The sequence below is a fragment of the Sphaeramia orbicularis genome, chromosome 14 (assembly GCF_902148855.1).
Source record: "Sphaeramia orbicularis chromosome 14, fSphaOr1.1, whole genome shotgun sequence".
NCBI classification, from domain to species: Eukaryota; Metazoa; Chordata; class Actinopteri; order Kurtiformes; family Apogonidae; genus Sphaeramia; species Sphaeramia orbicularis.
The window spans coordinates 24,928,754-24,955,700 of NC_043970.1; the positions used below are offsets into that span (position 1 = coordinate 24,928,754).

The 26,947-nt window shown below is 38.9% G+C and overlaps 1 protein-coding gene across 8 annotated transcripts in view; it reads left to right on the forward strand.

Moving 5' to 3' along the window:
* msi2b (musashi RNA-binding protein 2b) overlaps positions 1–26,947 on the forward strand; it is a 286,607-nt gene that overhangs the window by 69,697 nt on the left and 189,963 nt on the right. For all 8 annotated transcript variants that reach the window (XR_003937356.1, XM_030154788.1, XM_030154784.1 and 5 more), the window contains exon 6: positions 10,006–10,098. Coding sequence is in view for 7 of the 8 variants with exons in the window: in XM_030154788.1 (XP_030010648.1) it covers positions 10,006–10,098 (93 nt within the window). In the remaining variant the exon portion in view is untranslated. The remainder of the gene's footprint in view (positions 1–10,005; positions 10,099–26,947) is intronic.

Here is a 26,947-nt window from a genome sequence, read left to right on the forward strand (position 1 = left end):
TGTCTTGTAGCTTGCTGATATTTGTCTATCACAGATGTAAAGTATATAACATATAAAATGTATTATTATTATTACTATTATTACTATTATTATTATTATTATTATTATTATTATTATTATTATTTATTGAGGACCATGAACACCCCCGGTCTGAAGTCAGTTGCTATCTGGAACAGAATAAACAGCATTTTATATGAGCGAATTGTTGTCAGATGTTGTTGAATTCAATAGTGTTATTTGAAAGGTGTGAGAATGGCTGTAATAGTAAACTATAGTTACACTTTTTCCAACACTTTTAGCAGCATTGAACTGAAAACGTGTTTTACGCTGAAGGGAGTAAAGGATAGAGTAAAGTGACTCCATTGATCAGTAATTTAATTCAGTCCTTTTCCTCTCATCATTATTGGTGTCAATTTACATCTTTGCCAGGAAAACAAATGTCTTTGTTACCATCTGTCTTGTCAGCCTGTCATACTTATAGCATGGTGTTAGAGCTAGTGCGACTGTGCAAAACCTTAAGATTTGCATAAACATGCTACACATTCTTACTTCCAGTCTGCCTGCTTTTCTCCTACCCTTTCATATTGTCACACGTTATATTCATGGCCTTTCATATCCTGCATGGAGAGTTAACATTCACAGCTTGGGTTTGCAGTCTCTGTTCTTTATGCATCTTTAAAACACTAATAGCTTGTCATAAGTGCAGCACAGAGGCTGTTAAAATTACGTTTTGTTCCACAAGTAGAAGGCTTCAAATTCCCATCAATAACAATAAAATCATATGCTGCAGTACCAGCTACAGGTTCAACTTTAACTTTGAGATGAGCACAGTATTAATGGAACTGTGTTGAGATGCACTGTTGCAATTTTTATTCATCAGAAAGATAACAGTGTGCAGACACTCACCAACACATCCAACAGAGTAAAATCAGACAGTTGGTAGAGTCATCAAAGTGAAACAGTCAGGACATGAGTGACTTTGATAATTGTAAGTGTGGCATCGGTGAAAAGACCTGCTCTCAGGGTTAGTGTGTGTTTTGTAATCTCTGTGGGGATGTAGGAATGTTTAAGAGCGCTTCAAAGTATTGTCATTTCTTTAAATTATTGCACACAGTTGTAAGATATAGTTACATCATTTAGATCATAGAGTGTATTGATTAAACAAACAAACAAACACTTGCACATTAAGGAGGATGAATATCATGTATATAGAGAACCACCCCTTCCAATGTTTGATGTTTTAATCATGTTAGACATATGCATACAGGCAAACAGAGCCAAAAACCTGCCTCATGGGGCCTTATTTTGGTTAAAAAAAAAAAAAAAAAAGTGTTATAGTCAATGGTGAGAGTAATTTATTTTGATTCCCTTTAAATTAATCCTTTACACATATGACATTTGTCGATTAAAAAGATAATTTTACAAACCAAGAAAGTGAGTTTGTGCCAAAAGCAGTAAAGAAATGTCTGTTTATGTGTTAAACAGCTAAATGGACTACATCACCAAAACAGTTGCTTCCTTGGGAGATTTTACCTCAATCTTAAAGAGAATGCAGTGCAAAAAGTAGTATAAGAGGTGAAAATCACTACAGTCTGGTCATGTTGAACCTGCAGAGACATCTTCAACAGCTATGAATGTATAGTGGAGAGAAACAGTTTAGACTTTTGGTTGCACAGTCTCTCTATTTGTGTATTTTCACAGCCTGATACTTCAACAATTTTATCACAAACAGACTTTCTTGACTTGTGAAATGATCACTTAAACAGACAGACGTCATATGTGTAAAGGATTCATTCAAGTCTCCCGCCACTTGAATGTAATAATCTTTTTTTCCACTTTTTTCTTTTTTTTTTTTTTACCAAAATAAGGTCCTATGGGGCAGAATTGGTGGGACTTGGGCTCTGTTTGCCTGTGTTGGGATGTCAGACTCATACTGACATGGCTGCAGATGGATGTGAATAATATTTGTTCAAATGTTAAAATCTAGCCAGGGATCATTTACCCACTCTACTAACATTCATATTACTCCTGACTATTGCTGTAGTATACTTCTTTATGTAACTTTACTTGACCTGACAGTGCTGAAGTTTTTTATTATTATTATTTTTTTTATTTAACCTTTATTCAACCAGATCAAGTCCCGTTTAGATTGAGATCTCTTACAAGGCTGACCTGGCCAAGAGGTCAGAAGCACATACCATGATGAAAAACAGGTTAAAAGATCAGTGGTAACAATACATAAAAAATGCAAGAAACAGCCAGTGATATAGTGATAACACAAAGTAATAACAAAGTTTGACAAAAATGTTTTAAAGTGCACTGTACTTAAGGTCATCAGCATTTTTTTTAAAAGTGCAAGATTTGGTCGAGCTCAGCAAACAATTTAAAATAAAGTGATTGAATTTGGCTTCTATAGTGGCCAATACATGGGGGCTCTGTAACCCAATGCTAATTTTAATCATCTTGTACTTTCACGTAATGATCTTTAAATACCATGACGTCTGATTCGTGCATCTCCATCACTGAGCACCCTAAATCTCTTGCTTGTATGTCATCCTCCTACTAGGCAAGACGCCATAGCTAATGTGTATGAAGTTGCCTTTCCCATGGTGTACTCAAAATGACTTTCAGTGGCTGATCGCAAATAAGCCAATTACTAAGTAGCTGCCATGCTAAGCAGACTTTGGAAAATAGGTTTTTTTCATTTAACCCTTTTAAGACTGCCATTATAACAAGCTGCCTAGGTGTCTTCATGTTTTCTTTGCAACGAAAGTGTCAGAAAATGTATTTTTTGCCAATTCTTTTACACCTTTGTTTTGAGGAAGACTTAACTTTCCATATCTGGCCATTAGTTACCATTGTTATAAATAATAAATGCTTAAAACAGTGTGTTTTAGTTAAAAAGAAAAAAAATAGCTTGAAGTTTTTAGCTTATTTATTATCAGAAACAGCTGCAAATGTCCATAATGAACCTTTTGAGATTGTGGAAATAAACTTTTAACTATTTTGTATCTGCTCAAACATGCTTTTTGGTCTTGACCATTCAGTATCCATTTGGGATGCAACGGTACAGGTTATCCACGGTTCGGTACGTATTGCGGTTCTTGAGTCGCAGTTCACGGTACGGTATGGACGCTGGGGCTGGCTGGAGCTTGGCTGTGTGCCGAAACGTAACTAGGGGCTGATGGAGAGCCTTAAGGCTCATTTATGTTTGCTTTATGTACGTAAATAGGTACGTCCATTTCTAATGTTGTCACTGCTGTCATGTACGTTGGAATGAGTGTTTCTCAATCAATCTACCAGAGGGTGCTGCTCTTACTTAACATACTGGCCAACTACCACAAAGAAGAGTAAAGTTTTTGGAGAAGAAGAAGAAGAAGAAGAAGAAGAAGAAGAAGGTCAATAATAACAAACCTGGCGACGACAGAGGAGGTTTTCCTAACGTGGATACTAATGTTAATATTGAGAAGGGTATTTGGAAGTAGAGGGGCTGTGCTCTGCGAGCCAGGCTCCGCCTCATAATGCTTTAGACAAGTTCCGTGTCTGGCTCCAACCAATGACAGTAGAATTCCGTAAGTCAGTCATCATGCAAAGCTCTAATATAAACACGAGTTGTCCGGAAATGTCATTTTAAAATGACAAATGAGCTGTACCGTGGTCCATGCTCGTACTTAACTGTGAGGGGCATACTGTTCAGTACGATGGTACGACATGTGCCGTTGCACCCCTAGTATCCATTAGGGCTGCACGATTTTGGCAAAAAAAAAAATCCCGATTTTTTCCTCTAAAAACTCGATTTTCGATTTCGATTTCGATTTTTGGGTATAACTAGAAAAGGCAACAGCAGTCAGCATGTCGTTTTCGTGAGCAGCCCACAATGCAAGCCACTGCTCTGACCTCAAAGCTGTGATGGTATCACGTGATGAACCCACAGTTTTGTTTTGTTTTTTCTCTTCATTAAATCTTTGAAATGAAGTAGAGTATGCAAACAATGTATACAACAAGAAAATAACATAAGTTTGTCAGGGGGAATACACTACAAGAAAATGTCCAAATCAGAGCAAATACTGATAGTTGTTACAGCCTTTTTGTTTCCACATTTATCTAACAGCTTTAAATAAATTTCAACATCTTACAAAACATAAATAATATTTGGTTTTGTGTTACAGAATTTACATTTGTGAATGAAAAATTTAGCAAGTAAGAGGACTAAATTAATTATTTAAAAAAAAAAAAGTTTATTTTTTCTTTCTTTTCTGGGTATCTGGCCCACAGCAGTGATACCAGTGTCAGTCAGTGACAGGCATCAGTCGTGTGTGTGTGCGTGGACCAGGTTAATATGAGTGATCCACATGCGGTTCTGTTTAAACTGGAGGATCTGTGCGTGGAATAGACCGACCCAGGACACGCTGGAGGGATTCTATCCCTGGAGCTGGTGGATGTGTGTGGGCACAGGGCTGTGTGGGCTCCTCTGCTGAGGCTGATGACCCCGAGACCCGGACCCGGTTCGGAAGAAGACAGTACGGTACGGATCCGGGACAACGGAAGATGAGTGATCCGCTTGCAGTTATATTTCAGTTGCGGGATCCCTGCGTGAAGCCACGGCTTATATTGGTATAAGTGCTGCGGGTTCATGAACAGATTTAACGTCCGGTCATTAGACGGACTTCTGTGACAGACCGCTGTCACAGGAAGAGCCTACGGTAGCCCGCGGGCACGCGGAGGCGCGCGGCCCGGAGGCATGAGAGAGATGAAATCGATTTTACGATTTCCCTTTTTTAAAAATTGTCCTAATTAAAAAATCCGATTTCGATTTAAAATCGATTAATCGTGCAGCCCTAGTATCCATATTATGGCTTCATATTTTTTGTTACTTTCAGGCGTTTTTTAGCCCGTGTGGAAGTCCCTGAAACAGTTCCGTTCTACTTGTAATAGACTCCAACATTACTACTGTAAAATGTTATATATAGATCTAAGTTTTCCAATGCCATTAGAATTTTGTGGATAGCGGTTCAGGAAATACAGTAATTTGAATGCTGTTAAGTGCAAAATGCAGCACCAGAGAGATTGCCATTATAAAGGGTTAAGTTCAAGAAGTAAAGTCAAAACATTTTATACTTCGGTTGAGTTTAATGTGAAAGGAATGTGTTCTTTGAAATGTTATAGCTTTACTTCTTAATTCAGTTAGCTCCATATGTTCTACATTAAATGTGCACTGACCTATTGTTTGTTTTGTGCCTGTAACCCATACAAACAGTACACTTGGTTTTGAGAGGAAAAGCTGGCTTGTATGGCAGGGAGCTAGGGCAGAATAAGCTTGTAAGAGTCAGTTGTGTTCCTTGTACACTCTGCAGCCTGAACCACCTGCTTGTATGATATCCTCCCACTAGAAACGAACTTCAGAGGTGGAGAGACTGCTGTTTGCCCTGTGTCACTTTACGGGGGCTGACAGCAGCTGCTTTGCATTCTTCCAGACAAATCGAGTAGGCTAATTTGACCAAAATACCCACTTCTACATTTTCGTGTAGAGCTCTGTCTGCATATTTGTATTTGGTGGCCCGCTATTACATTTTTGTTTCAGAGATAATTACAGGACTCTGTGAATTTGTAGCTAAAAGCCATTTATTTGCTTTGAGCTGAAGACATTGTGTAAAGGACAGATATATATTTCTTTCTGAGTTGAACAGTTAAAGAGACATGATGTAACATCAACTAAAATATATGGAATCTGGTTTAATTCCTTGCTTTTTATTTGAATTCATGCATTATATGTGAATATGAATGCACCATTACAGACGTATATGTGATTTTTAGTTCATTTCACAGGTTGTAGTTGCTTCTTAAATAGAATAAAAGTAATGGTGAAGCGGAATATGATGCTCTGTAGCATGGCATAAGATAAGTGGATACAGATAGTAAATTGTTATCTAACCCTGAAAGAAATGTCCCCTGTTGTTGCTGAATATTTCTCCAGAAATGACTCTTTACTGAGGTGACATACTGGTTACAACTCCATAAAGTCAAGGTAATGTCATTGATAGCAGATCAGCTTTTCACTGCTCCGAACTATCATTATTATATTACTCTTTAAAAATCTACTATTGATTGACCTCTACTTACATCATTATTACTATCCAGGACCAGTATAATGCAGATGTCATCATGGCCAGCATTACTGAGTCACAAAATAAATCCAGCCTCTTCTTAAACAGAAATGGTTCGGAGCTAGACTACATTACTTAAGTGGCAGGCGTCATGAAATGGCAGCTTTTTCTTGATGACCTCATAAGAAAGGTTATGGCTTTCGTAGCTGTAGATGGTTTGTCATTTTGCTCTGTCTGTCATTGTTAAAAACTGCTAACGGGTCTTGATAAGAGAGTACCAGGAGCTTTTTAAATTTTTTTGGTTCGGTAATATCTGCGGCATGCCTTCTATTACCATGCTAATGCACTAGAGCAGTAATTGTTGCAGCCCTTAACACATACAGCCACGCTCACTCAAGAAATTAGAAACACATTCATGTGTAAGCGCACATGCACCCTCTCACGCACACACAAAACTCTCCTTACTGTCTCTTAGGGATGTGCAAAAATAACTGAATGTTTGAGAAATTGGGTTAAAGGAAAAACTGGGTTGAAGAGTGGTCCATTTTTAAAACTGTCAGATTGAATTGAAGTGTTGTCGAAAAACTGCTACACCACATTTACCAATGATCAGAACTAATGCTGCTGTAAATGCAGTGCAGGGAGTTTTTGTTCCCTAGTGGTTATTATTCGTTAATGTATGATGTGGTTAACAAGAAAATACATTCATTAAAATGCAAAATGATCTGTGTCAAATTAAATGCAATTCACAACCATTCCAGCCACTCAGCTCTATGGTATTGCACTTGCAGCATGTTTACATGACTGGAGATTATTATGATTATCAGTGGGGAATTATTGATAAATTCTGTTTGTTAAATTGCACTGAACGTTCAGATAGATGAGATAATTGTCAGTTTTGAGCTCCTTTGCAGAACCTCAAACATCAACATCACCAAATGTTATATAGCCTTAAGGAAACACAGTATGGAGCTACCAGGCATAATGTCACAAAGGATAGAAATATAGAGCAAGTAATTGTGTGGTACCAGAACTCAAGAAATCCCATCAGCTACTGGGCAGACATGTCAAAGTATAAAGACAAGGCTGAGAACTTGACTGGATACAGCCTGATGGAACAAGGCCGGAAATGACCAGGGAATGGGTGGCCCAGAAGGGACGCTGGACAAACAGCTGGTGCAGAGAGGGGAGCATAGATGAACATTTCCTTGTTTATTTTTATTTATTTATTTATTTTTTCCTACCTAGATTGGCAATGATAAAAGTGAGTGATGTTGATAAATACTGCACAGCCAGTTTATCAGCAGCTGTCTGGCTTGGGGTTGCCGCCGGCAGCATCCAAGGCTGATAACCCCTGAGGCCAGAGGCATGATGTTGGTGGGGGAGGAGGAGGAAGAGGAGGAGGGGGGAGAGGAGGATGATGCAGCTGCTGGGTCTTGGCCAGGGTATAACCCGAAAGTGGCCAGTTGATATTTTTCATGTCGACCAATAGGCTTCTAGATGTGATGATCCCCGTCTCATGCAAACACACGGAGGAGACAATAAAACCTTTAATGCTCATTACAGAACAAAATAGTGCAAAACTGAAACTTGGTTGCTGTTCTTATTGTGCAATAATGTAAAGTGGGTGGAACCTGGAAAAAGCCCTTTATTTATTTCACTACATTTTCCATTTTCTGCAGCTCAGACTTGACTTTTGAGGCTCTTTGTTCAACTTTTTCAGTCTATGCTACATTCTATGTGAGCCGTAGGTGGGCTTGTCAACTCTGAAGCATCTGTCATTTTATTAACACATTCACATTAGCATATTAACTTGCGGATAATTTGCACATAGAACTGAAGATGTACCATTACATGCAAATGTTAACTGTGTAATAGTCTTCATTAACGTTTTACAAAGCTCTCAATTGTAATATCAAGCTAAAAATTACTTTCATGACCTACCTCTGTTCTCTACAGGCCTTGAGATTATTACATTTCATACACTAGTATTTTCTTATATGACTTGGTACACACCTTAGATAGTGTTTTCTCTCAGAGGACCCTCATAGTAGTAAACCTCAATACAGAGACGCTCTTCATATATAGTAGTTAGATGAGTGTATCCCAACCCTCAAATGGAACGCAATATATTGGGTCTTTCTTACCATTTTCTTGAATATGTTGCGTTATTGTATGCTATATATGCTATGACCTTGTTTTCCTTCTGTACGTTATGTACTGATCACATGACTTGTAACACCAAGGGATTCTGGGTACTTAAGATGGCCCCTCTAGAGTATTTGCGCTGTATCAGTTGAAATCAGCCTGAATATAGGAGCTACACTAGTGTACAGATTTTTTTTTTTTTTTACTCTTTAATATTTTAACAAACTTAATGAAATGGATGTAGTGATCATGGCTACAGGATTAAGCAGTGTTGTTATTAATTTAGAGTAAAAGAAACCAAAACTAAAATAACAACAACATGTGGCCTCAATCTAACAACAGCTAGTAACATTTAGTTGGTTTTCAAGCAGGTTTTGGCTGCGTTACATTGAACACAGCATCACAGTGTTTATGTTTATCATTGTAGTGTCCAGACATTAGTGTGTTGGTGATGGGAATCTAATCATTGAATTGTCATTATTGTTTGTACTCTAAAGCCAAACCTGTCACCTTTTTTTCCTTAAAGTACTGTGATCTCCTTTAAATGTATTTCTTAATGTATATAGTACAATCATAGAGTAAAAAGCATTGAAATGTAACTGTTAACATTCTGCGAGTACAAACTTGTCTCTTCAGTTGTAATTTGATTTTATATTCAAACATGATATACTAAAAATAAACATTAAAAACAAATAAACTGAATTTTAGTGAAAAACAGAGTAAAAACAAGGGGCCCATGTGTGGAAGCTGTGTGCATATGTGCAGACTATGTGCCTGGGAGACTGTGTGCACCTGGAAAGCACTTGACAGATGGTTACTTCAGCTCAAACTGAATGTTGCTTCTTTTTTCTCAGTGTTAAGCCTCTTTCATGGATGGAAAGTGTTTCGGTCAGCGTTTTGATCAAGCCAGACTCTTTCAACCCTCTTGATTGTTTGCTATGCATCTTCAGAATGCGTTTATACCACTCCCATAATGTATGGTTGTTTGATTCAGTTGAACCAGGGGAGATTAAATATTTGGCTTTAGCTGTTTTGTAGTTTTGTGTACAAAACTTATCACAGAGCACAAGTGCTTCAAAATGTGTATTTCCCTGTTTATATAAGTTAAGTCTTGCTAAAATATGGATTCACAGAATGGAACAGTAATATGATTTGATATATCAAAGCTCTGGAGTTTGAACAAGAACAGATTTCACATGTAATTCCGATTATAAATAGCATTTCATTCAGTCAGTGGTTAATTTTAACTGGTGTAACCTCATGTGTGTAGAGGAAACAGCTCTTCAGTGAACATGTTACTGTATTTCTCTGAGAAATTGTCCTCCTAAATTTAGCATGTACTCTCTGCAGCAGATGTTGTGCCCTTTTTGATGCCGTGGGTAATAATCCTTAATATTCTTGCTGTTTGAAACTAAATGAGGCTTTAATGCACTCTGATTCCGTCTTCCAGCTCTCATTAATTGTTTTTTGAAAGTCCATAAATTATTTCTGTTGTTTTTTATTAAGTTTTGCAAAGATAAACAGAAACTTTTTAGGATGAAATGGAGGTCTTAAATCCTGTCAGAGCCTGTTTTCATCAGCGCTTCCATTTGCAGTGTCATTGTAAGTGTCATTCACAGAACTACTTTTCATAGCCACGAGTCAGCCATCACAGGTGCTGTTCAGCCAGAATGTTCTGAGCCTCATTAAAGGTGTTGTGCAATACATTTGAAGACTCATCAGTAATCCGTCTCTCTCAACCTTTTCTTTCCAGATGGTCACAAGAACAAAGAAAATATTTGTGGGCGGCTTGTCAGCCAATACAGTAGTGGAAGATGTGAAGCAGTATTTTGAACAGTTTGGAAAGGTAAGACCGTTTTAATGTTCACCTCTAAGTGTTGCCTCAGTCACCAAATTTCTTTGATTCCCTTCCCGTTGGATTTAACTGATGTCATATTTTAAAAAGTTAGAATTACTTGAACAAAAAGAATCTACTTGTTAATTTAAAATATAATTTGTGTAGATCATAACTGTCTGACTTCATAGCTGGCTCACAGATTTTAGACCGTAACCTAAGGAGACATGCAGCAAGGGTGTCAAGCATACAGCCTGTGGACCAAAAACGGCCTTCCACAGCGTTCCATCGGGCCCACAGGATGAATTTGCAAAGTCCAAAAATTGTATAGAAGTCACTGACAGTCAAGAGTGTCACTGAATCTCAACAAGTTGTATTGATAATAAAGTTAAATGCTGTATTTTTCAGTTCCAGTTGCCTTTTGTTAAATATTTTGTACATTTGTAGATCTGCTGTGATCTGTAAGCTGTAATGCACACGTGTAAATGATAAGCTGAGGGATAACATTGTTAAAATAACACATATATTTCTTTATGGACAGTTAGTAAATAGAAAAATTTTTTCTGTACATTTCCCTTTTTTTTCTTTTTGAGACAAAGAGTTCTCATTATTTATAGGGTATTATGTTTTACTGGTTAATTTACTGGTCTGACTGGTCTGTATGTAGCCCCTGAACTAAAATGAGTTTGACACCCCTGCTTTAGCTCCTTCCTTAACAGTTAGACAAATTATGATGAAGATTTTTTTTAGAATTGAATATAATGAGGTAATATGGTTGGAATTTGTATTTTGGTGAATGTAATGATAGCATACATTATAGTCTGAGAGGAAAAGACCCTCAGCCACATAATCAGCTGTCGTTTCTCTCTATCTACCGCAGCAGTTTCCGCACGCTGTTCTCATGAACGTTACCCCCAGTTGAGTGAAGCATAAATGCACACCCTTTCATACAAGGACATGCATACAGCACACACACACGTGAGCATGTACACACACAAACAGGCCTTAATAGAGTGGCAGCATTTCACAGATAATTTCCCCACACTGAGCTGAGATCCATTTCCCTCATGTCATATTGCACATCAGTCAAGGTCACCTTCAGCTGATACAGTCCCTCTAACATCAGCACTTGACCTTGAGTTTAAACAATTTCACTGAGGATGGATTTTCATGGGCACATGATGTACCATGTCCTGAAGGAGACAAAAGAGCTGTTAGAAATTAATAGAAACTGTTTTCTTTTTTTTTTTTTCTTTTTTTTTTTTTGAAGAGAGAGAGAGATGGAGAGAGGCTGAGACAGTATCTAACCAGCTCCTCTGCTTTAAGCCCTGTGTCATTTTATTGACTGAGAGGAAGCAAGGTGAAGGAGGGTTTGTTTTGTAATTTTTGGTGGAAGTGGCACTGAAGACCCCACCACTGGGCTGGTCTGCTGTTCCACATAAAGATGGCTTATTTGTACAATAGAACACAGCAAGGAAATATTCAGCACGGCTTCGCAATCAATGGATTTGAGAAAGGGCTTGAGATGATTTTCGACTTGATTGAATGACATAATTGACTTGATTATACAAAGTTTTTTCCTCCTTGAGGAATCCTCAAATGCTTAGGAGGAAACAAACAAATCAGACTGATTGAGCAAGATCTTGTGCATGTTTCTGTGTGTGCCTTTATAGCCTACTTGTGCATGCTTGGATGTGTCTGCAGTACTACTCTCACCATGCGTGAGTGTGTCAGCGATTAAGTGTATTTATGTGGGTGCATGATTAGGTGTGTGTGTTTATCTAAGTGTGTGTATGAGCAGGTTTAAGTGTCTGCAGCACAGAGAAAATCAGAGTAGATATTGTGGTCAGTGGCAGACAGGATGTAGAGAAGGGGTCAACTGAGAGGTCAGCCTGGAAGATTATCCAGTCTGATATTTAGAATTTTTATTATCACTGATATTATTAATGCTTTATTCAATAGCCGGTAAAATAATTGAAAAATCTCCTACTCATATCGAGTAACACCCTGTCACCACAATCTGGTGCTGCTGAATTCAGACAACTAATGGAGACTCAAATTTCAGTGCAAATTTAAGTTTTACTAGATTTATCTGTTTTCACTTTACAAAACTTGGTGGAGATATTTTGTTTATATATTTATTAAACATTTCAGTTAACTTCATAAGTAATGCCACTGGCAGGCTCCCTGCACTTTTTGTTTGAAGATAATGTTGAAAAGTTCTCTTTTAATTAAACTTATGCTTAAAGGCATTTCAACTAAGTTATGTGTTGGAGTTTGTTTCTCTAAAATTTGGCACCAAGAATTTCATCTTTATTGCAAATTTATATCAGTTTCAAATATTGTTTATCAGTCTCCTTGTTGCATCGTCCCTGAACAAAGCATATGAGCCAGCCTCTAATATAAAGCAGCAAAAGTTGTCTTTTTTTCTGCTTTTTTGTGCGTGTCCTTCCTTTTCCCACAATTTATTAAATAACCTTCCTGTCAGTGCAACCTCCCTCATAGGCACACAACTCTGAGGACTTCTCCATAGAAGAGAAAACCTATTAATTCAGTTTCTTCTCCAAAGAGTCTCAGTGTCAGTATGTGTCAGTCCGTCAGTCAGTTGTCACTCTGTCTGTTTTTGTCTGTTCATGTGCATGTCAAGGGGGACGTTAGCCTGAATGGTGGCAGGGAAGCTAGTCATTTATACTGTATTTCTAGAAAGTATGTTTCAGAGTACTTATCAAGCATCACTATACTACACCTCAAGGCTCTGGCAAATGTCTGTCATCACCAAGAATGAGCCTTTTCACTGATATTATATAGCATGTTTTTTTTTTTTTTTGTTATCAGTGAGTGTGTGTCTGTGTGTGGTAGGCAGCATAGGCCAATTAGCAGGATGTGGTCTACAGAGATGGCAGTGGTCGGGAGGCAGTGGAGGGGAAACAGCTGGTGTGGCCACAATTGGGTCACAGGTTCTCTGTGTAACCTCCACACCTCCCCTTCCTCGCGCATCAGCCCCTCCCTCCCTTCTTTCTCCTTTCTGTCAGGGGGAGAGGTGGCATTTATTATTGGGAGAGGCTGACAGCTCTCATGCACATCAGTCTCACTGCCACTCTCCCAGCCGTCACCATTAGGAAAGAGCGCATGCCCGAGCCTGGCACAACTTCAGACGAGCCGCTTCACAGTCTGAGCCACTTTTTTTTTTTTTTTTTTGTCACCTACAATATGCACCAAAAACGTGTGTGTATTCAAAGTGATTGTGACAGTCATTTGAATGGAAGTGAAGTGTGGTTGTGTTTGACTGATTCTAATGCATCTCAGATGGCTCCTATTACCTGCCCTGTAGTAGCCACATCTTGCTGCCTTCTTTTTTTTTTTTTTCCTTTTTTTTTTCCTCTGCACCTTAGCCCTGTGAGCCAGATGAGACAATCTTATCAGCTCTGCCTGGCCTCCCTTTATATTCAAGGACTCTTAACTGGAGGCGGCCGCTATTTCTGTCTTGCAGTAAAGTCAAATTAATCAGTGTGTTGTTTGTGCTATTGTGTGCTCTTTTGCACACATATAAATTGTAAGAAAAGACAGTTGTACCCTTTAGAGGTCAGCTACTGCAGTTGTCCCTCATACATAGCCAGCATTGACATTTTGTTTCCATTTTTGTTTTGATAATCTTGTTGTGTTCACAATCTGCAATCATTTTTAATGCGTTTACCTGTATCTCTTACTTCTTCTGCTCTGTGTTTGCCTCACAAGCAGAAACACACCCAAAGATCAACCTAGAGGTGAAAGCACTTAAATGATTTTATTATATTATTATGCCTAAAATCCCCATGTTTTTAGATACTTTGAGTCCTCTAGAGACTCAAGGTCAAAGGTCAGGGCCAGCCACGGAACAGCAACTATGGAGCTTATAGGGATTTGGTGTCCTTTACCATATTATTACCTAAGGCATTGTCAGCATTATGCATATCTTTTTCCCAGCAGTCTGAGGATAGACACACCTGCAAAACATTCGATTATGAGGGCTTTTTGTATAAGATAAAAATAAATTATGTGATATGACAGATTTTCTGCAGGCCCCGACACCAGTTCATTAAATGTGTGATGAGGCTGCTAGAAATACGGAATGTGTTGCATGTTACGACGATCTCCTAAGTATTCTCCGTTTTTTGTGTATTGGCATAAACTGCCCTCTTGTTTTCCAATAAATGAAACACCTGTTATCAAAACACCTACCACAATAAAATATTCCACTGAGGCAGGCACTTCATTAAAGATGGGCATTGGTGTGATGACACCTTATAAATTTGGATGTGACGTACCAGCAGAGCCCTGCCCAGGCATGAAAAGAGCTCTCACCGCCGTTAAAGGCATAATTAGCTGTGATGGCTAATGCTTCCTCATTGGTTTATTGTAATCGGCTTTGAGTGCATCTCATAGTGCCCTTATTTGGCTAAGCTGAAACAACTCCTGCACACTGACTCAGTGTCTGCATTCCTGCCCAGTGGCTGGGCTTTGCTGTGCAGGCCCGAAGCTGACTTTTAGTTTCATCAGAGCCACTTGCTTCCATGTCAGTGGACTGCCACAATTGTCCCTTTATGTCCGAGCTGTCCTGGTTCTCATGCTCCACTGGTCGAGAGCCAGATCCTGAAGGTGGAGCTGAATGGGATGGAGGACGAGGAGGGGCTTAACCAGTTCACTGCCGCTGGGCTCAGGAGAGATAAAGGTAGACACACAAAGGTCACTTCCGAGCCAGATGAGCAAGACTGAACTCCTGAATTAAGACAGAGTGTTCACATGTTAAAAAAACACTGAAGGGACATGGCTGTAAAAGGAATGACACTTGTTAGAGGGCACTGGAAGGATACCTGTAGGAGTCCTGTATCATGTCTGCACAATAGAGAATAGAGGTTTCTTTCTTTTTTTTTTTCTTTTCTTTTTTTTACTACAGTTCTTTTTTACTGAGATGTAGTAGATGGATGTGGATGAAAGAACGGAAATTATATACAGTAAGGATAAGAAAAAGATTCCTTGCTTAGTGCATGAAATTTGTTCTGGGGCTCTGGTAATCTAATACCACGGCTGACATTTTGCATGCCCTTAGATTTTGTAAATGGCAGAAAAATAACTCTGTCTGACTGTCTGTAAAGAGTGACTGAATTCGTTTTGCATACTTGCCAAAGTGCACATGCCTATAACAATGCTGTTTTTTTATGCACGCCAAGAAAAGAATTCAGCCATTATGACAATTAAGAAAATCACTGGAGAAGATTGTGGCAAAGTCTGTTTTTTAATACTTCTCCTCCGGGAAACACTAGAAGACCCAGAAGTAGTAATATAATAAAATAGATCTGTCTAATATGTTTGTTTCCATATTCAGGCTCAGAAGCTTGGACTTCTTACTAACCTGGTAGGGTCTTTGTATCAGCTCAGATTGAAATGGTCAATAATCTGCCAATATTGATATATTTTCTGGTGTTATCTATGTTTACTACAGAATTAGATTTTCACAGTATTTCCCAGTGCAGTTTAGCTCTTACATTTACACATTTGCAGTTTAACTATAAACCTTAAAGCTGCACATCAGATGCCTTTCAAACTTTTACCAAGGTGATGGGAGCTGCTCCACAAACACAGCCCAAAAATAAAGCAGTTTAAACCTTCATTGGCTGGAATGGCGTACACCGATGATTAATGCAGAAAAAATACACTTGATATGAGGGAAAAGAAGCTAATCAAAAGGCCACAGTCCTTCATTCCACTTCCTCAGCTAGTGCAGGTGCACATTTGCATGCCATTTACATGGTAGCTCACAGTGACCACTACTACTCAACGTTTCGGTGTCCATCATCTGCTGACATTCTGTGATTGTTTCCTCTCTGCCGCAGCTCACCCAATCAGTTGAGGATATAGTGTGGTTCCAGTGATTATAAGGAGTGATCAGAGCAGCAATGATGGAGCATGTGCCTTGCAGTGGAGATTTAGCCAGGGGCTTCAATCTCATTGCAGTCACTTGTAGTTAGTGACTGAGACTAGCAGTGAGAAGGGCAGAGCAATATAAATGAATTGGCTATGAATGTAAAAACGGCTGTGGTGCTGCAGGGACACACAGGGGGGAAAGGGCCAGTTAGACAAACTATTTCATATCCCCCTTGACCTTTATTTGCCCAGTGGCCCAGCAGCATTTCCAATAGAGTAGCTTTTAAATGGCTGCTGAAGAATTGAGCTGTTCTTTTGTGTGTCTGTCGTGGAATTGGGAGGGGTGGGGTGGGGTGGGGGGCATATGTGTCTCCTGTCTTTACTGTAGATTGTAGAATTTTTATATGAAGGATCAGACCTTTAACAAAAGATTAAATAGATTGTTGACTATTACTGATCCTTAGAAATACCTATCAGTCGGTGTCCTCCAAGATGCTGTGCAGCATAGCTGGCTCACAAAGGGAGCTGTGGATCAGGGGAGATTGACACCTTTCTGTAGGTCTGTAGTCTCATCTCCCAGCTGTCCCTTCTGAAATGGCTCCCTCGGGATAAGCTGGGATTGGCTTGATTGTGTTATCGGCGACTGATCGGGTCATTGAATGATGGAATTTTGAGCCCCTGTTCTGCTTAAAGAATGAAATGTTTAAAGAAGATTGACTGTGATTGGATCAGATCCAGCACCTGCTCAAAGGGGTCAATCAGGTGAAGGCTGGAGGCAGCAATCTCTGTGGTGCTATTGTGACACGAATGGGGGGCGAATTAATGTGTGTGTTGTGATAGGGTGCTGTTGCTGCTGGATGGATGGCAGTGGGGGAGGGGGCTAGAGGTGCCATTCAACAGGGAAGTAGTTGAAAAATGTCATCAGAGGAAGTGTCATGAGTAATTTGCAGCAGTCTCACCATCAGGCTGATGCGGAGGTGGACGCCTCCACCTCCACACCTCCACCTCAGCTTCACAAACTACAATCTAGTCCACAGGGAATCCCACGTGGGAGACCAAATCTGCAGGAATCGAGATTCAAAGAAGGGTTTATTTCCCAGATGGTTGGAAAATGTGTATTGATATATGCTGTATGTGTGTTCTAAAGATTGGCATGGAATAAAGCATTTGAAGGGTATGGGCTTGGAAAAAGATTAAAGAAAGGCTCAAGGAAATGTTCTGAAGGAAAGAAAAACAATCCTTAAGCATGTTGTTGTTGTTGTTGTGCCTATGAGTTATGAAATAGTTCTGGGGATTTTTTGTCATTGGGAGATAAAATTATTTTAGATTATGGAGATAATTATGCAGTTAGGTTAAGAGTAAAATGTTAGCATGTGCGGTATGCTCAATATGGATGGCAGTTGAGAACAGATTCCAGCTGAGACCGGGTTCCAAAACGAATGAGCCAATCAGACGCTTCTGTCAACACCACTCTGACAGTCACAGCTCAATCTATAGTGGAAACTGCAACAAGTCATAAGGTCAATTGGAGAGGGAGAAAGGGTTAAAATACAGTGGCATTAGGTCACTCAATACTTGGGCCACTAAAAGTCAATAACAGCATCTGTATCAATAAAGTTTTTTTTTTTTAAATTCACATCCCAGGCTCATTAAACTTCACTATTTATCCAATCTCAATATTCCTCAGGCTTAATTTTTTGCATAGACTCAAGTTTACATTCTACATTCATAAAGAAAAACAATTTTGAGTGTAAAAGTAAGTTTTTGTGGGTAGTTTTTGCGAGTTAGGTGTATGGATGATAAAATGTGTTTTCCTGCCGCAGCTCGAATGCACATCTCAAAAGGCTGCCAGACACAGACGCATTATGGTCGAGGTCCACAGAAGCCGGCGTTGGCCTCTGAGTGACAGACCTTGTGTCCCCGCGTGTCACAGCCAAATGAGAAACAAAATGACGGTGTCAAATTCCAGCTCTCATCTCATAGGCTTTTAAAGAGAATGCAAAACTGCTTTTCAAACCAAATAACCCTTTTTCATTCTCATCAGACAGTCTTCTTAACAGAGGGTTGTCAGCGCTCCACATCCCCCCACTGTTGAGCTCCAGGAAACCACTGAGCACGAACTATGACTCAGCACCACCTGGAGCTCAGGCCACAGTAAGCTCAAACGACACTGCCTGGTGCTCATATGTGAGCCGATAACATGCGTAGATTTTTTTGTAATTGTGTGGTCTGTAAAATAGGATTTTACTATTTGAGAACTACAGTATACAGTAAGAATAGTGACTGCCTCATGCTCCAAGTGTCTGACTTTATGCAGCCAGTTCCCTGTGCTTCTTTAGCCACAGGTCCACAGGCAGCTACAGCTCATGCTCTGAGTGCCTCCCACACACCTTATAGCCATCTTGAAATCACGGGGTAAATGTTCTTATGTGGAAATGTACACAATGTGCTGCTGCTTGACGTGAAGGGCTAATGAAGTCTAAAAGGTTTCACTTATCTGAAACACTTAGTTCCCACTCCTCTGCGGCAGTGTGCATCTGGATATCCGCAGGTTGGTTTAAAGTGTTAAATGATGTAGATTTAAAGCCTAAAGTCGTTGGCATTTCTTAAATAAAGTTCGAATTACTTGTTAGGTTTTATTTTGGTGCAAGTCTAAAATGCAGCATTGGTAGTGACATACTCATTACATTCAGTAATATTTAGCAGGGCAGAGTAAGTAGGCCAAACAAAATGAGGTAATTTCAGTGAAAGATGTAGTTTCAGCAAATGTGAGTGGGGCAGGCTGTGTTTTTTTAACCTGCTTGATGTCTTAATCTACACAGCTCTTCTTCAGAAACCTCTGCTTATTTAGTTTCTTTGTATATATAGAAAAAAAATCATCAGTGGGGTGAATGTCCACACTTAGCCTTAAACTATCTATTAAAATCCAGGTGCATTTAATGTACTGGTGCACTTGGATGTGATGTATAGTTTGTTGAATCCCACAGAGGTCAGTTCTTTGGAGGATACACCGTGGATGTCATTTAATTTTTTGATTTATAGTAGGAGGGCAACACCTTCTGTAAGATGACTCTATTTGTCATGACTGAGTACTCATTATGTGACTGACATTGGTCACAGTTCAAAATGGATTCACTTGTGCAGCTGGTAGCATATGTGCAGATGTGTGTAAACAGAGAAATCGACTGGAAAGAATTGAAGGTGCTGAAAGCTGTAGGATTAAAACCTCATAAGAGCTAAACAAAAGCACCTACTGATCTAAAATAGTTAACTTCTATCAATACATGTAAATAATTCAGGTAAAATGCAGTTTCTCACTTTTCATGGTCATCAGATATGACCCATTTGGATGTTCAGAGGCTCCGTAGTGAACATGCAAACACTGCTATCTTCTGCAATATTGATTCACCAGTAAAACCTATGGAGTTTAACAAATGACAGTGGCTGTAGATGCTTGTTTTTATGTTCAGTTAATTGTATATTTTGCTGAAAAGAAAACACTTTTTTTTAGGGCTGGGTGATAAAACGTTAATGATATACATTGCGATATAATTGTTCCTCGATAGAAATATGAGACATGCTCTATACAATTTCGATAGAACTCATTCGTCCAGGTTTTGACAGACATAAGAACAGCCAATCATAATTAAGTAGGATGGAACCAATCACCCTAGAGCCACTTCAAGTTAGGTTGACACACACAGCACAGGCGTAAGAGCAGCTGCAGCACATACGCTAATGTTTGGGCTGCAGTGGCTGTTCCCTCAGGAGAAAATGTGACTGAGAACTCGGGCGACTGGGTTACTCAAAAGTACTGCGCAGCATAGAAGCCGGGAGTTGGATGTTCAAAGCATGTTAAGTTTCATTTTAGGTTCACACCAGTTTCAGCAGTTATTGAACACCGCCCCCCCCATATATACCCCCGGTATTGTTTAGTGAAGATGGTCTGTTTTGTTTGTGTTCTCTTTTAAATCTTGAAAGCTTTTGCCTGCTGGTCAGACTTTTAGTTTAGTTTTAAATATATGTACCTGTTTTATTGATCTGAAACAGTTGTATAATGTACTTCAGCACATCTGTCATGTTCAGCCTCTGACAGAAAACAAATCATCTTTAAATCAAAAATAACCTTCTGATGTTTTCACAACTAACTTATGTGTAACAGAAAATTAAAGCTTGACAAAAATAGTGATTTGATTTATATGGTGACACATATCGATATTGTCTGATATGAAAACAATTATTGTGATATGATTTTTTTGCATATTGCCCAGCCCTATTTTTCTTCAGTTTTCTTTGTTTTGATATGATATTTAGAGTTACTCTGAGCAGTTGTGAAAATCTATAGAATCAGGCAATTGAATATCGAAAAATCCCAAATTTTTATTGAAATAGCAAAATGCAAAGGATAATATTGTAATAAATTGTGATAAATCACATAAGAAAAGTTAAATGTAAAGAGATTTATTTGGAAGTTGCCAAAGAAATAATCCTAGGTCTTTAAGGGTGAAGCAATCACCAGAATGTGGAAATGCACACTTCCCCTCTGCAGCTTTTTCCTTTATGTCCAAATCAATGAGAGGTCATTACAGGTCAATTTAAATGTAATTTCACCCAATGACGCCAAAAAACTCATGTCACTGATGCTTGAAGCAGCAGTGACAGTGTGTTCAGTTTCATTATTATCAAGTTGTAATCTGTATCAGGCAGTAGAGTACAGTACCAGTAGATATGGTATCAAACTTTAACCGATACGTGCAATCAAACCGGTTTAATTAGGATTTAAACTGTCATAGTGTCTGAAGGAGACAACTGCCAGCTGCTTTTGGATGGATGTAATTTATGTCTTTGTTGCATTTTATTTCTGAAACCGTTTCTGTGATGATTAAAGGGGAACCATTTTCTTTGATAAAAACCAAAGTGTATTTATACTGGAGTCACCTATGTGACAGTCAGCATCTTACAGAGGCACTTTGAAGAAAGAAAAATGCAACCACAAAGATTTGCTAATGCTGAGTTTGAAGCCAAGATTATAAAAAAGGGGCATTTTTTATCCAAAAGGTGTAACCCATTTTAACCTGTGCTCATGTGGTTAATCAGTCAGCAAAAGTTATGTCTTAAATGGGTCATATTTTGCTTTTTTAAATGGAATTATGCATTTTAAAACATTTTCCTGTGGTCTACATAAACTGTAAATGTTATGCTTGGGTCTGAATTCCTCATTAATTCAACTCCGCAGGTCCATCTTCAACCCTGTTTTTGAGTCATGACACCAGAAGGATTTTGAGGGCTGGCCCTTTAAATGCAAATGAGCCACTTCACACCCCACTCCCTCCAAGTTGTTGACCGTGCTGCTCTGTCCCATTTCTCCATACTCAGAGAAATGTTCGTCGATAGTCTTGACCTTAAATGTGCAAATGTTGTGACGTAACTAGTTATAGATGCAACAAATTAAGCAGGAATTAAAGCGGGTTGTAGAAATCCACTTGATTTTTGCCAAAATAAATATAAAGATAGCTTTGCAGCACCTGGATAGTTCAAATTCAAACTTTTTGAACTATTAGGGTCCCCAAATATGCAAATAAATGTACCAAAGACTAATAAAAGGGGGTTTAGATAAATGACCGCTTTAACACCCCTTTCCTAAGTCCCTTTTCCATTGACCTTCAAATATAACTTGCGCATAGAAATTTACCTAATGGAAGAACAATAATTTCACCAAAACTCTCCTTTTTCTTTTAAAAGTTTTTGCGCTGGCAAGAGGTTTTTTTTTTTTGGGGTGTAGTGCAATTGGTATATCTTGCAAAACTGCAATGGAAAGACCTTTTTCTGCAACTAGTCACGTGAATAAAAAAAAAAAAAGGATGTTGACGGATGTTACAACAAGTGAAGAAGAGTTTTAGAAGAAACATGGTGCGGTATGTGTGGACACGCCAGGAAACCAAATCATTTTTTAATTTAGTGCAAGATAGAGGGGCAATGTATAATAATAATGAATATATCTGTAAATCAACACGATACTTACATTTTTCACCATGTTTATGGAATGACTTCTCTTGTCATCTCGTGATGATAAATACACAAATTAGCGCATTTGTGATTTAATGGAAAAAGCAACATTAAGCACTTATGTTTTTTTTGACATTTAGTAAATATCAGTAAAGTTTTGCACAGATGTCTAGTGGAAAGTGACACATAGTGTGTATCTGTTTTAAAACAGATAGAAACAGTATGTTAAACGGACTAAACAGTGTTCAGTGTGCAAAAAGCAACATTAAAACCAGGGCAAAAAAGATAAAAACAACTCCCATCACTTAATAATGTTCTTGCATTTGAGTAGCATAGACAGTATTTGATATGCAAACATAAAGCACAAATACTACAGAATAGTAGATTTCTTTTATTTCTGCCATAATGTGTGGAAAGACATCAGTATTAAACAGTTCTAGAAAGGACCCTTTTCTTTGTCTGCGTTAAAAACAGTAAAAAAAAGACAATAACGAGAACTCTTATACTGAGGTAGATTATGATACAGAACTGTAATTTAAGTGAGACAATATGCAATGTGTCTTCCACATTTGAATGTAACAAAAAGCGGCGAGCACATTATGTGTCGGGAGGGAAAAAAGGGAATGCATGCATCAGAGGATTTAAAGATAAGCGCAGATTATTTTAATGGGATGTTGACAGCACCTGTCAGTAATTCTCAGCCGTGTGTTGAGGAGTTCAGTAAATTACTAAAGACATTTTTCCCAGTGCTCAAAAGAGACAGCACTTACTTGGAGTTATGTGTGTAAAAGTGAGGTTAATGTAAGGAATTGAGAATGTGTTTTATGTTTTCATCCATTTCCCGTCGCTCTGCTGACCTTTGCGTTTAATGTTTGGTGCCTTTCTGTGTTTGTGCTTTCTAATCAGTGTGCTTACTCCTTATAAAGGAGTAATGCAGTGAGCGAGTGGACATGCATACAATGCTGGAGAGTGACAACAGATCCCTATCTCTGTTGCCATGCCATGAATAATCTTTAGCTTATTTTCTGAAGCGGTATCTCGGGGCTCTGGTCGAATTGTCTAAAAGCTAAATAAGTCTGCTTGATTGAACTAATGGCACAGAGCCAAGATCTAGGACCAAGTCTTGTCCCTCAGTCTAATCTTTTGGTCACGGACACATTGACCAAGCTCACACACACACACACACACACACACACACATACACAAGCGCACATACACTAAAGCTCCCTCCCAAGCCACTTCCTGATCAGGAAACTTTGAACCCAACATGTGGCCCATGAGTCCTATCCACAGGTAATTAGGTTTGATGGTTAGTTGAGCAGAAACATGGATTTTATCCTTCTCCCCATCTTGCCTCCTGGTGGGTTGGCTCAACTTGTTTTTGATAAGCCCACTGCCAGCACAGCATCAGTCTCTTCCAGCTGAACACACATTGTAAAAAGCCACCAAGGAGCAGTCATCCCTTTTAAACTTGAATTACCCACTGAAATAAAATCATTTGGACTGAAAAAAACGTATGTCAGTACTGAACTGAATACAGATTTCAATTGTGACTGAATAATTAACCTCTGCATATGTATTACACAACTCACTCTCTCATTTGAGGTAAATCACAGCTTATTTCTCCCTCTAGTGGTTTAGGTCAAGCCAACTGTATTGGATAGACAGGGATATGTAAATGGTCCTCTTTCAGTGACACTCAGACCAACTGGTGTGAACATGATGCCCTGCCTGTGTAACTGAATCCCCTCCACCACATTCATGCCTATTAACATTTGTGCATGTTTGTCTTTGGTTTTCTTTTTTCTCTACATATCTTGTTAGAATGGCAAAAAAATCGCATGTCCTTCAACTGTTCAGCAGCCTGTTTGTTTAACTTAGAAACACAGCACAGTTTATGTTCAGAGAAGAAAAGCAGAGCAGCTTTCAGTGTGAGCAGATCAGAATTTCATTTAAGTGACATTAAAGGTGAACACAAACAGATGCACGGTTTGATGTGACAGTCTTCCAGCTGTCGGTTTATTATGTTGAATACAATAATTAGTGTGTAAAAAGTTAGTGTCAGTAAAATACAAGCTGCATTAATGTCCACCTTTGTACATGTGTCCATCTGATCCAGTATCATTGCTCTGCTACATTAATAATATAACTGACGCCTGCATTCAGATGGTGTGCACGAAGTACATATACATATACTTTTGTGATGGGTATGGCTTGTGTATATTGTGTGTATGCCTGTAATTTCTAGACAGTACAGACTCAGGAATAAGTATATATTTGGCCATCTACTATGTCTTTTGAATAGGATGAATAGAACTGATCTCCTGGAAACAGTGCAATACATAGTAAATGGTTTATTTGAAAAACACGAAATGTGTATCTTAGCGGAAGAAACACCTTCAGAAAGGCACAAAGATGAAATGGGAAAAGTAATACAGTGTTTTATCTAGTGTCATAGCCAAGGTGTAAGGTGTATTTGTGTATTTGTCTAGTCTTAGAGGCACTGGACCAGTACCCCAGATATTCAAGGTGAACAGCCGCCCCCCTGTTTAGTCCAGATGTGGCGCTCTGCCCTGCTTGGCTCTCTCCAGCCGTCCAAGCTACAGCTGTGTGTTAGTCTAGGTTGTGGTGATGCCAGTGAATATTTGCACACACCTAAAATGCCAGTGTTTGAGCAGACATGTTCCAGCAAAGGTGAATACATCAGCTGTGGCCAACTGCACATATGACTGTTTATTTGGAATTGCATTACTGAGTCTTGAGACAATGTCAAATCACACTTTTACTTTGCAATTGCAGGTTTGCATGCAGTTTTATGTATTTCATTTACAGGTGATTGAACCAAACGGAAAAAAATATATATATACATGATGCAAAAAATGTCTCTAGTCTAACTGTGCAGTGACTTCTATCAGCAGTTTTGTGTAATATCCATTTAATATTAAATCTAGGGGCCCACAATGGGGATTTTCATGACTCTACTTTTGAGCTAATATGTACTTGAAGCGAAGAATACACATTAACGCGTGGCGATTTTGCCTCTTGTGGTTTAGAGAGCGAATTGTATTTGCACAGCATGACTTCTTCTCATGTGGCAACAGATTTAAAATAGCAAAACTGTACATAAATCAGAGTTGTTTTCGCAACTTGCCTTAATGTTTTGCTTTTGCAAAGCGAAAAAAAAAAGATTGAGTTTATTGCAGATATTTCACAAATATGTTCTCCTTTAATTAGAAATCATTTAAGTCAATTGCCACAAAGCCATCTGGTTTGAGAATAAAACACATGCAGAAGAGATGCAATAATCCATTTACATTTACATAAAGAAGCTAAACTCGCCTGCTGAATGTGGAACTCACGAGTCAGACCAGTGAGTTGAGGCTAATTTTGTCACTCCAGCCCAAAACCAAAAGGGTTTCTGATTTACAACTGTTCTCGAACAATGTATGCATTTATTCACATGACTTTTATGTGAATCTGTCAATGTTTTCAATGTGTGACAGTGAAAAACGCTGGGTTAGGGTTGTAAATATTTTTGTCCAGGAGAATAAATCACCAGCTATAGTGTACCCAATAAGCTGTTAGACTGATACATGCAGCTGTTAAAGTGAGATTTATGGAATAAATTAGAATCTTAATGACAACATCCTTTGAACTTTAATTCAACCACAGGATTTAAAAGAATATCTGAATGAAATCAAAACACATTTTTGGCTATAACTTAAGAATTTAAAGGCTTATTGACAAAATTTCACACAAATATGTAAATGGGTGAAATCGTGAAATGATGATATTGGTTACCCCACAGGTCAGAGGTCATCTTCACTGGGATATTCTAATGTTATGCAAACACAGTTTTCTGTCCATTATTCACCATCTCTTCTGTAAATACTGTCTAAAGTGCAGACAACATGTTTAGCACTGCAAATGATTCACTAGAGTCATACATGTGTACTTCATCAATAACATACTTAATGCCTTTTAGTACGTTCCTTAAGTGTTTTCACTACATGTATGAATTAGGACAGACATGGATGTAAATACAGGGCAGGCATTCATTACTACCAGTAGCCTCACTGACACTTTTCCTTTCCATTTTCACTCTGTCTGGCTGACTGCCCAGTCATCGGCTGCTCGCACATCTGGCCAAACTGTAAATCAGATTCAGACTTTCCATTCAAGTGCCCTACTCAGGGGATTGGGCTGGCCTTTATTCTGACCTTGTGGACCTTTTTATAGGCTTAGAAAAGAGCAACAGAAAGAAGATAGCTCCATAGTTCACACAGAAATGAAGAGGCAAGTGTCTCTTACCTTTGATTAAAATCTGACCTCATGGCATTTCTGAAAATTTGTGTATTTGATGTTCACCTATTTGTGAGCGCAGCTTTTCTGTGTGCACAGTAAATCATGCAGTTTAAATATCCAACTGTGGATTTTCAGAGTTTCTCTTCTGTGTGATTAGGGATTGTGATTCTCTGTTCAGAACAGAGCTGTCTTCATGTTGAAGTAGGCCCATTTTTCGGTCTTTGTCCCCCCACAGCTGATGCTCTGAAGAGATTTTGTCACAGCTCAAGCTGTTCATTCTCCTTTCCCTCCCCCCCTCTCTATCCCTGCTCTATCTCTTCTCTCCATCACACCTGATTGCATTTGACAAATGCCCCTATTGGCTCTATATCATCAGGTGCACTGAAGGCAGCCTAAGACTATATTACTCTGCCCATATACCACATCTGTTCTCCATTTTGCGCGGCCAACACACTTGTGTCTGCGAGGTTCAAATTGGGCCAGAGCTCTGCCAGTGGAACAGCTTCCTAAGTCGCAGGTTCCACTGGAAAAAGAAAGTCCTGGTGATTGGATTGGACATGGCTTACAGTGTCACTTCTAATCTTTTAGAGGGTGTGGTCGTGACCTAATGTACACAGTGATTCACCCCAAGGCAGATTGTGTTCATAGA